This window comes from Pygoscelis adeliae, unplaced genomic scaffold (assembly GCF_000699105.1).
Source record: "Pygoscelis adeliae isolate BGI_AS28 unplaced genomic scaffold, ASM69910v1 Scaffold160, whole genome shotgun sequence".
Taxonomy (NCBI): Eukaryota; Metazoa; Chordata; class Aves; order Sphenisciformes; family Spheniscidae; genus Pygoscelis; species Pygoscelis adeliae.
This window is the reverse complement of record NW_008824035.1, coordinates 4,354,856-4,366,082: the sequence shown is the minus strand read 5'-3', so window position 1 is coordinate 4,366,082 and position 11,227 is coordinate 4,354,856. Positions and strand designations below refer to the sequence as shown.

At 50.4% G+C, this 11,227-nt stretch overlaps 1 protein-coding gene across 1 annotated transcript in view; it reads left to right on the top strand.

Moving 5' to 3' along the window:
• Positions 1–10,167, top strand: part of NRP2 (neuropilin 2) — a 115,804-nt gene extending 105,637 nt beyond the window's left edge. The window contains exons 16-17 of the mRNA XM_009333035.1: positions 5,983–6,051; positions 6,669–10,167. Coding sequence (XP_009331310.1) covers positions 5,983–6,051; positions 6,669–6,973 — 374 coding nt within the window. The 3' untranslated portion in view covers positions 6,974–10,167. The remainder of the gene's footprint in view (positions 1–5,982; positions 6,052–6,668) is intronic.
• Positions 10,168–11,227: the final 1,060 nt, after the last annotated feature.

The window sequence follows — 11,227 nt, the reverse complement described above, 5'->3', positions numbered from 1 at the left end:
GCGCGGCTGGTGGGAGAAGGCCCACGGGCACTCTCTGTAAGCGATGGGGCAAAGCCGGTGGCAAACGGGGGTGTGAAAGAGGGACCGATGGCCTGGCAAAGCAAAGGGCTCTGTAGGGAAGGGCTGTGCTGTGCCTCGCCCAGGCGATGTCAGCGGGCCCCAGATGGATGATCGCTCAGGAGCAGGCTGCAAAGCGCAGTGCTCATTCACCCAGCCCAGAGACTGGACGCACAGCCAGGTCAGCCTCCTGCCAGGGCAAGTGCCTGCAAGATGACACTTGGCGCGGGGAACCCAGGGCTGCTTTCTCCCAGGCTGTAAGGGCGAGGTTGGCTTTTTCCTGGGCAGGGATGGGTTACAGTGCCTCTGCTGGGAATGCAAGGGAATGAGGTAGAAACGGGATCATGCACGGGGCTGTGTTGGGATTTTTGCCCCCTGTGAAAACCTGCTGATTCTATCGGGGCTGGCCCCAGCTTACCCCATGCCAGGGCAGCAGAGCTTGGCACGCAGACACCAGGCAAGGGCCCCGAGGCAAGCTTGGACAGCCTCTTGGCTTTCCGCCACAGCTCCTCCATCAGGGGCTTTGGCGGCTCTTAGCAGCGATTGCAGGCGTGACTGCCAGTTTGAGGAATAGTGTCGTTAGCCATTGCCGCTGTAAAAACAAACAGCAACAACGGGGAGGGTGATAAACATATCAGGATGCTGCAGAGCTGCCGGCTTCTCCCCAGGCTCCGAGCCCTTGCACGGCAGCAGTGGGCTGGCAGTGCTGCCCTTGTACTGAGGAGCTGCTTGGTTTAGAAACGGTGAGCTCTGGCGTGGAGCGCCGAGCCCGAACGGCAGCTCCTTACCCAGGTAGTCCAGTGCTAAGAGAGGGGGAGAGGAAAACCACGCTGTATAATGCCACTGTAATGCCATATGCATGCACGCCGCCGGCGCTTTTTCCCTGGCCTTGTGCCAGTGCCAACGAGAGGGAAAGGGTCGGGCTGCAACGGGGGACGTGTCTGCTATGGGGAGGGTTTGGCAGGGTCCCTGATTGGGGCAGCCGCCTTGGCCATCTGCTGTGCATGCAGCGAGGGCAGGGTGCCACACGTCGGAGGGCAGCACTGGGGCTGGAAATAGCTGCTTGCTTGCGTTCACCTTCGCACCAAGCACCCAGCCCAGCTTCACATCTCTGCTTTCGGTGAGGGTCTTCACCTGCCCAGCTGTGCTTCCCCATCTTCTCTGCATACGGGAAGCCCAAGGAATGCAAGAGGCTCCTCGGTGCCACCTGGTTTGAAGATCGCCCCGCCGCCGGGGCAGCCCCGAGGCAATCTGAGGATAAGGTCCGGGAGTTCCCGTGCTGCGGAGGGCGGCCGGGCCAGGGGAGAGGCTGCTTGTTTGCTTTCTTTCATGCTCAGCTGTAGCCAAAGCACTGTTTTAATTTGAAATTTGGCAGGGATTTAGCCCTTTTGTAAACTAAAATCGTTCTGTGTTTGTGGAGGAGTGGGGAAGAGAGAAGTGAGGCGGATTTTCGGCTGGAAATAGAGTGATGGGGAATTTGGAGGGAGTGTTTCAGCCTGGTGCCTGTGCTGCTGCTTTGAGAAGCACTTCCCCATTCACCGAGGGTGGGAGGTGTCACCCCCCCGCCCCCCAGCCCCTGGAGCTCCCAGCCGGAGGAGCAGTGCTGCGCCGCCGCCGCCAAACGGAGCGGTGTCAAGGCGAGGCCACAGCGGCTGCTCTGCTATGTCAAAACAAAATGATGTGTGTTGGAGTCACACTATTGCTACAGAGAGAAAAGGGCTGGGAATGAGCAAAGGGAGAAAAGTGAGGATCAGAGCGGAGCTGGAGCTCTGCCTCTCTCTGCCAAGGCTGGGGAGCAGTAATTTCTGACCCCATTTTCCTGGGCTTAGCTGGATTTAACGTTTCAGGCCCTCATGGGCGCTGTTTGGCAGCAGAGCAGCTGTGCACCTCTAACGCTCCCCTTGCCGGACAGGTTAGCACTGGCTGAGATGGCTGTTGTGGCAGCAGAAGAGAGGGGGGAGCACTTGCTCTTTTGGGGGAAGTGAGCAGCACACGGTTGTTTCCCCGCTGTGGAAAGGACCAGAGGGCAGTTGGCTACAGCTGTTTTGTACCAGGAGGCACAGCCACAGATGTTACTGGGGAGTGAAAGATGGTAGGTAGCAAAGCCCACAAGCCACCATCACCTCGTGCATCCCCTTCGGCCCCAGAGCCCGCAGACCCCTGCGGGAAGTGGGGAGCAGGAGCACAGGGGTGGCGGGAGCGCATCCTGGGCAGTTTCCAGGCCAGGCTCCACTGTGCCAGAGAGGCTGCAGGCAAGCAACAAAAAGGGCTGGAAATTGCTGCAAATTTGATATATCGTTTGGGAAAAGCACCTCCTGCTGAGAGGCTCATTTTGTTCACCTAGAAAGAGCCTGAGAGGCACCATGGCCACCGTCTGCAAATCCCTGTGTGTAGAGAGATCCATGGTGATAGCCAGAGCTCTGCCCTGGGATGGAGGGACCTGGCAGGAGGCAGCACTCAGTGCCCAGACTTAAACCAGACAAAGTCAGTCTAGAAAGAAACAGCAATTTTTTTCTCGATGGTGGTCATTTGCCTTGGAGGAATGTGTCTAGGCTCAGCAATCGGGACTGGGTGTCCTCTCCAAAGCAATAGCTCTTGGCTTGGTGCAAAGGTCTCTGCATGAGGTGGTGGGCACTGCTGGTAGGCCTGTGCAGGCAGGCTGGCATTGAGCGTGTGTGGTGGCAGGAAGTACGTGCCAGTCCATATGATGCTCTGACCTCAGCTTTGCAGAGGTGAGCTGCCTTGGGCAGGTTTGGAGAGCTTTCCTGCAAGAGGCACGTGTATATCTGTGGTGGGACACCAGAGAACCTCGCCTGCTCTTGTGCCTCCCCTGTCTGCCCTGGCGAGGCATATCAAGCACGTCATGCCCGCTTCCAGTAACCCCCACGCTATTCCAATCTCTCCTGCCCCTGCTGCTATTTTAAAACAGATGTACATTAAAGCTCCTTAATCGCTGCAAATACTAATTCTCTCCTGCTCTCCCTCCATGTGAGTTCATACGAACATAGTACTTAAGTTGCTCCTTGTCTTTGATTAGAATCTCATCTTTCTTTTTTCAGGCCCCATAAATTAGCCTTTTAGCTGGCAGTGCTCTCAGATCCAACAGATAACAGCCTTTTCTTGGCATCTAGCCATTTCCAACAGCATCACTAACATCATCTTTTGGACATGACCATCTAGGTGCTCACAGCCATCATTCAGCACACACGCTTTAAAAAGGGCCTTTCACTTAGGAGAAAGTGCTCATCCTGTTTAAATACAGTTCCCCCTAACTTTCTTGTCTATCCTTCTCCAGTATATTTTTTTTCCTTTTAAAATGCAAAGTAAATTGTGCCTGAAAGCTGCTCTTTAAGGCAGCAGCTCTCCACAGCACAGGGCAATGCGTGTTTCTCCCATTCTGCCCAGCAGCTTGGGGGCAGGGCTTTTCTGGGGACCACTTTCCAAGGGGGTCACTTTCCATGGCCTGCTCCACTTGTGACAATATTGCTCAGATTTGTCACAAAGGAGCCTAGCTGATGACAAATAGCAGGCTAGTTTCTGTGATGGGAAGCCATCTCCACTAGGAACTGAACTGAGACCACCAGCTCAATTCCCGCAGACAGCCACGCAGCCAGAGCTGATTTTGTTAATGACTCGAGAAACCCCAGTATGGGAAAAGAAACATCGAGTTGTATTTTTCCAAAGCCAACATAGAGCCCTGCGTGACAACATGCAATCTGATAGCAATGAAATGGTGTGTGGGGAGCAGAAGAATAAGGGCCTGAGGAGGAAGGAGAATGGCGAGGAGGAAGATCTCGTTTAAGCAGGACTTGGAGTCATATTAGCATGGGGAATTGAGAAAATCGCTAGAAGAGTAAATGGATTTTGGGCTGGGCTTTTTGTATAAACGTTCTCTCTTTTCAAGTTTTCCCAGCGCTCCTTCCTTTCAGGCTGTAAGAACTGGTGTTCTTTCAAAAGTGTTGATTAACCGGTACTTTGTTTTTTCTGGCTTTTCCCTCAAGGCTACCCTGGGAAATAAAAGAGCACCAAACTGCTAGCTTGTTCTCACACGAAATTTAGAGGAGCTACAATATGGAAAGGCAAAAGATTTCCAACGGCCTTTCCCTGCACATGGGCTCCTTGGGCAGACCATGGTCCAATTTCCACCTTCGCTCATCTTCGAGCAACCTACAGTTTCTGTTGGGTTGTGTGGGTGACATGGATGGCAAATTTCACTGCTTGTCTTCTGACGGAAGACTAGCAAAGCAGACATCTCCATGTGTGAACTGCTTTGCAAGTTACTTTTCCGCATGTTCGGCTCTAAATGTTTGCAAGAGGCCCTCAGGCAGTTCTCCCAGCCCTAAGATGTTGCCATCTGGGCCTGTCGTTCTGGAAGTGTTGAGAAATCATGTGAACTCACTGGGATTTACAGAAGATGGTGTGCACCTATGTTTCTTCAACAAGCTACCAGCAGCCTTGAGTCGGCTTAATTACCTGGCTCACTAGATGCAGAGCTCATCATTAGGAGGGGCAAGTGTTGGGTTTTGTGTGTTCCAGTTGCCAGGTTCGCTTGAAAATTCAAAGAAATCCTTTAATCCTGTGAGTGCGGAGGGCAAAAGACAATTCTGCCCAAAGAATGGGTATTTGGGAAGGTATCATCAGTACCAGCACGGAGGATCACTGCAGTCAGGTGTGAGGTGGTGTTGGGGCGGCGTGGCATTCAGCAGAGCCACCTGCTCTGGAAATGAACCTCAAAATGTTGCTGGTGGGGATTGCCTGATACCATTGCCTGGGATAGTAAAAAAATAGATTTGACAATTCAGGAGGCCTTTTCCAGTCCTAAATCTCAGTGTAAATATGCACAAGTATTCTTTTATAAGGTATTGAATAATTTCTTTGCATGTGGCTTTTTAGGCACAAGTTACATTCTTTGGCTTTGGTTGGTTTTAAGTACTCTCTTAAAACTTCTTGCCGTTCTTGCGCAAGATGTGAGGTAGCCTTGGTTTTCAACCAAAACTATTTCAAAAGTGTGACTTCTACTGCTTTCTAGTAGTCCCTGATTTTCTGCATTCGTGATCATTTTGAGGTGCCTTCTCAGTTGAGCACCCCAAGTTACAGTCAGCTTTGAAAAAACTAAGCAGATCAAAATGAAAGGGCATTTTCTTTTGGAAAAACTGAAAACGTGGTAACTATACATAGAGATAATGCTAGGAAGACTGTACAGGAAAATAACTTTCTTCTGCTCAGATTACAGCATGTGCATTTGGTTACCAGTGCTTGATCTGTGCTGAACAATAAAAAGAAATGTCACCACTAAAAGGAATTTGGATCAGAGAAATGTTAACATAAATACCTAGATATGGACACCCATTTGCTGCTCTCCGCATTTCAACCAGCTTTTACATTAAAACATATAATGATGATACATGACTTCCTCAAATTACTATGAATTTATCTGAAACCCAAAGAGAAACTGGGTCATTGAAGCTCTGTGTCCAGTAAGATGTATGGGAAAAGATGAAAAGTAGAGCGTGCTAAATGGATCTAGCATTAGTGGCAAGTAATGATAGGCACTAAGATCCTATTCAAAGTTGTAAGGATAATACCCATGAGCATGTTAATAGTGAATTATGGCCATTACGCAGGCACCAATGACAATATTTTAGTGCTATTCAAGTTATCTGGTTTCTTTCTTTTTCGCTCGCTCTCTTTTCTTCTTAAAAGCTGGTCATTTGGTGGTCATGAAATGTGATGTAGTGGGCAGATCCTGTTCTCTCGAGCATGCAAGAGTCTTCATTGACTTTGGCCAAAGGAAGAAGAGGAAGAGTTCTCTCTCCTTCCATGAGGAAGAGCCTTTCAGTAGTTCAACTATTGCTTTCTTCTGGCCGGTCTCAATCCAGTGACCAAAAGCCTCTTTAAACAGTGCTTCCCATTTTGTTCTTCTAGTGAACTTCCCAAGAATGGAGGATGACTTTCCGATCTCTGAGCAAGACTTTGAAGACAACGATGATCCAGGTTGGTACCCAAATGCCACACGGGCAGTTTTTCTGGGGGAGCTTGTGTTTCAGTATCAGATGCTACAATTACTCACAAACCTCAGCTTTAATGGGGGGGTTACGAGCTAGAACACACTTGAGAACGTACACTCAAGTGGTGGCTCAGTGCCTGGACAAAGACATTAGTTTTCTTTTCTTGTTTTCCTTTTTCAACAGAGGGCAACCTTGCAAAGTCAATATATTGTATTTGTGTTAGGACAAGTGGAACTGATCTTTCAAGCATTAATTGCTGCTTGCGTGGCATTTTGACTTGTAAATGGAGAAAATTAAGTCTGGGAGCTGTGAAAGATTGTTTCCATAGTTTTGAACCCAATGGCACTTGAAGGGCCAAAGTTTCAGTGGGTGTAAAATGCTAGCATGCTATTTACATAGCCTGTAAAAGTGAATTAGGGCACCTAACTTTCTTGGTAGTTTGGTGCTTTGCATTACTTCTAAACCTGGGTTAGACAATACTGCTGAGATATACCTATGGGGGAGCTTATACTCTTATAAGGCCATCACAACTCCAAGTAAGAAATGCATAAAGGTGTGGGGGGGGAAGTGATCCCTGGATAATAAGTGCCCATTCCACTGCAGATTACTTTGGATCGGATAGGAACGACACACTATTCTCTACTAACTCTCCAGGAACCCCAAAGCTGGACAAAGAAAAAAGCTGGCTCTACACCCTAGATCCCATCCTGGTGACCATCATAGCAATGAGCTCCCTTGGCGTCCTCCTCGGGGCCATCTGTGCCGGTCTGCTCCTCTACTGCACGTGCTCATACGCCGGGCTGTCCTCACGGAGCTCCACCACACTGGAGAACTACAACTTCGAGCTCTATGATGGCATCAAGCACAAGGTCAAGATGAACCACCAGAAGTGCTGCTCAGAGGCCTGATGGGTGCCCTGGGGATCACCCTCGGTGTTGGCGCCCAGTGAGGTGGGCTGGCGGGGGCTTACATTTTTTGCTGTTTTCTATTGGAAATGAATGCCATAATGGGGAACAAGGGGCGCAGGAGGAGCGAGGGGAGGCGCTGCTCCTGCTGCCAGCTCCCACCGTCCGGTCACGCTCTGCCAGGACTGAGCAGGCGTTCCCGCAAACCGGACTGTGCTGGGCGAGGGGGGACCGAGACCCTTGATTGTTGGTTCATCTTCATTTTCTGCTGATGTGAGTGGCTGGGACGTGGCGAGGGAGATTGGTTTGCCTTTTGGATGTGAGAAACTAAATGTTGATCGTTATTGCCCACCTCCTTTCTCTGGTGAGTTGCTGAGAAGGCTGAGGGATTTCTTCAGCCACCCTGTCTTTAGAAATAACACACACACACAGACCCTGTCAATTTTAGACCCTGTCCAGATACCTTTTTGGCTGTAGGGATTTGTGCACTTCACACTAAGTCCAGGAAGCTGCAGTTCCAAGTCCTGAAAATGGAAGCATGTTGTTACCTTCAACTTTCCTTCTCCTGGTAGGGAGGAAAGGTGGGATACTGGCTCTGGTGTCGATGGTAACAACAGTGCTTTCTGAAGTCGTTAAGAAATAAACTAGAAAGGAAACCCTGTGTGTAGAAGCACCTCTTTGAGAGAAGCTGAAGAGCCTTAAAGTGATTTGTGAATAAGAGCCATTTATTAAATCCAGATCTTGGATTGCAACAGCTGAGGCCTTCATCAGGAAGGCCTTTCTTTGAATCTCCCACCCCACTTGATCCTGCCCTTTTTCTTTTTTTTCTTTTTTTTGCTATAATGAGAAAATTGCAGCAAACAAAAGATAGAGCCTGTCAGGCTCCCGGCGCTCAGGCGACGGCTTTGGGAAGGGGGCTTCACTCGGGGTTTGACTTGCACAGCGCTGAGGCCTCTCCAAAGTGCCAGGGAGGGAAAATGAACAGGGAAGGAGGCTGGAGCCATGCCCACAGCCCCAGGAGCCCGGCCGTGGTGCCCACTGGCCCCCCTCGCCTTTGCGGTGCTCCCCCTCTCCCTGGAGCTGGGGGGTGCAAGCTGGCACTGTCAGCACCGGTTGACCAAACGGCTGCTGTCGTATCCCTTTTGGAGCAAAGCTGTGCTGCTCCTGACCAGCAGCAAAAACCCGAAGTTTTATTTATGAGCTGTGTTTTGTTTTACTTTGAACAAGTGCCTTAGAAGAAGTATTTTTCCTCCATCTGATGATCAGTGCTGTATCAAACAAGAAGTGAGGCCTTCATCCTTCCCCAGCAAAACACTCTTCTTCACCACTCTCTACCAGGTAGAGCCCGGCTGAAGAAGTCTGGTCCTTCTACTCTCAAGTGGTCTGGCTACATTGTCTGGCAGCTGATAGCTCTCCACTTACCACTGTGCCGTGGGAGAGGAGTGTTATGAAAACAATTTAATGGGGAAAAAGAGTTCAAATGCTGGGCCCCAAACCAATGCCTTCATTTCCAACTCAGTGCAGACGGATCGCCCCTGTCAGCTTGCACATATATAAGTGAGAAACCTTTCCAGCACGTTGTGTTTGCTTTTCCAGGGGCTCTTTGGAAATACCTGACATGTCCTGATTTTACATTTTGCCTAGCAAATAGTTTGGGTTGGGGATGGATTTTTTTTCCTCACTAACCGCAGAGCGCCGAAGGTGTGATGTGCTGTGAAGTTCAGTTTGCACAGCCCCTGCAAACACTTCCTGCAGGAGGCCAGGTGTTCAGGGAGACGAGCAACAGCTGGAGAGGAGATGAGCACGGACAGTGCCACAGCTGCTCCTCGGTGCGGTGGGAATAGGAACATTTGTCCAGTGTTTTGTGAAAAGCTCCACCAGACAGCAAATTTGTAGGAAAAGAAAGAGACTTCTCCACTGTAAGAAAGACACGTGTTACTGGGGAAGCAGATACCAGCAGCTGTGTCATCAAAACATCCACAGTTCATACACGCACACTCAGAGATGCGCACACACAAAGGCCTTCATTTTTTTAATTCACACTGTGCACCCAACAGAAACGGCAGTAAATGTATCTCAGATTCTCCTTTCGAATCACCTTATTTCTTTTGGCATTCTTCGTGGACAAATTCCCCAGGGGTGTTCTTTTACTGTACAAAAGAAACAGAGGCAGTAAGAGGAAATGTACCAGACCATTTCAAAGCTGGATTGCTGCTGCTCGATGATTTTATCCCCTTCAAATCACAGGTGAGGGGAAGGATGAAAGGAAAAGGACCATACAGTAGAAAAGTCGACTTAGGCAAACAATAGGTGAAAATATATAATTAAAAAGGTGATGTTATGGTGTCTAGTAGGCGTACAGAGAGAGGAGTTCGTATATACATATATTCAGAAATAGTGTGTTTGCACACGCACGTGAATTCTCTGTATGTATCGTGTATGTGACTTATTCCGTGGGACTGACTCGTGTTAATATATCTCTTGATCTGGGGCAGGAGAGTACTGCTGATCTTGGCACTAACTTGGCATGGGCCCAGCAAAGCGTCCGCCCTGCGTGTCCCACTTGCCCCTTCCAGACGGGGCAGGGCCCACACGCATGTGCTTGCCGGGCGGGAGCAGGCCAATAATGCTGCAAAGCCGATACCTCACTTACCTCTGCTGGGTGCTTTACTGTTCTACAGAAAACTGTGTTTGATTGTAACTTCAACAGGGAAAAAAAAAAATGTCATCCGTGCATTCAATTCATCGCATCCTCCTCTGCAAATAGATTAGGTTTGCTGATCGCAATTCCCTCTGTGAAATTCAGAAGAAAAAAAAAAAAGAAATTGGTATTAATGCCATTGCTGAAATGGGCTGTTGCCTCCACACCCTTCCCATGGCGAGGAAATGTTGCAACCGGGCAGGCTGTAGTGCTGCGTGATTTCATTTTGTGTGAAGATGCCAGGGGTGAGCATGGGAATTAAACCATTAAGAAATTATATGCAGAAACGGAACTTCTCCAAGGTTTGCAGTTCAAGGTATTTGACTGTTCACTGGCTGAGCCAGGACTTATGGACTTAAAGAGCTTTTACTGTGATTCTTCGGTGTAAAAAAAAAAAAACAAACAAAAAATCAACAAAAAAAAATATCAAACTGTGTTTATATGATTTGTATAAAAACCTTTTAAAATTACTATTTAATAAACATTATGGTAGAGATTATGTTGCAGTGGCTTTTTTATTTATGATGGAACAACAAGAAGAAAACCGAACTGAGAGGGCTACGGGCAGCCAGAAACCCCCAGGAAAACCGAGGCACGGCTGGAGGCACGTGGGGCCATGCACACCGCCCTCCTTCGCTGCGCGCTGCCTGTCCCCCTGGGGAGGTCACCTCGGGCTGCCTGTCACCCCGAGGTGACGCGGGGCTGTAACGCAGACCCTGCGCACGCACGTGTCCTCCCACTCGGACACGGCCTCTCCTCCAAAAGCCAGGGATGGCTGGAAGCTGCTCTGGCGCAAAAGCAGCACCTGAGCACAAAGCCAAAAGCGCTCTCTTCCTGCCACTCTGCGCCGCTGCCCAGCGCTGCCAGCGATCCCAGAGAGGAGTGTGGGTTTAGGCTAAGAAAAACATCATTTAGGACTAAGACGGCTCGGTGCTGAGCCGAGGTGCAGTCAAGGCTTTGCAGTGCAACCATGTAGCATGGTAATGGCCAGCTGGGGGGATGAGGGTTGGGGGTGGGGACACCGTGGGGACACCCTGGCTGCACGAGGGGCAGGGGGTGACTCAGAGCGCGGCAGCACAGGCACCGTGCAGGGAGCAACCTGCGCCCTCTCTGCCTCCTTCCAGCCAGCTTCAGGGGTGCACAGGGGTCCAGACTGTCCCAGCTCGGCCACCTCGCCAGAGTACAGGTGCCAGCATGCCCCTGTCCTGGTCCCACGACCCTGTGATGGCGGGCAGTGCCTCGACCAGGAAAGTCCTCTGTAGTTTGGCTTCAGCCCCATCCTTGGGTGTCACAAGAAGCATCGGGCAGCAGGGACTCGTGGCAAACCCCAAAGCCAAGCCTGCCCCCACACACTTGTCTTCTCCACCCACTCTCCACCCTGTCCTGCCACCCTGCTCACCCTGGCCCGGGGTGAGCCTCGCATCTCGCAGAGGTGCCAGCACCCTGCTGCTCTCCACCATCGGCCGGCTGGGAGCCAGCGCGGGGCTGCAGGGAGCCGGCTGGAGAAGCTGTGGGGCGGAACCTACAGCATGGAAACTTGTTTATTTGCGGGCGCC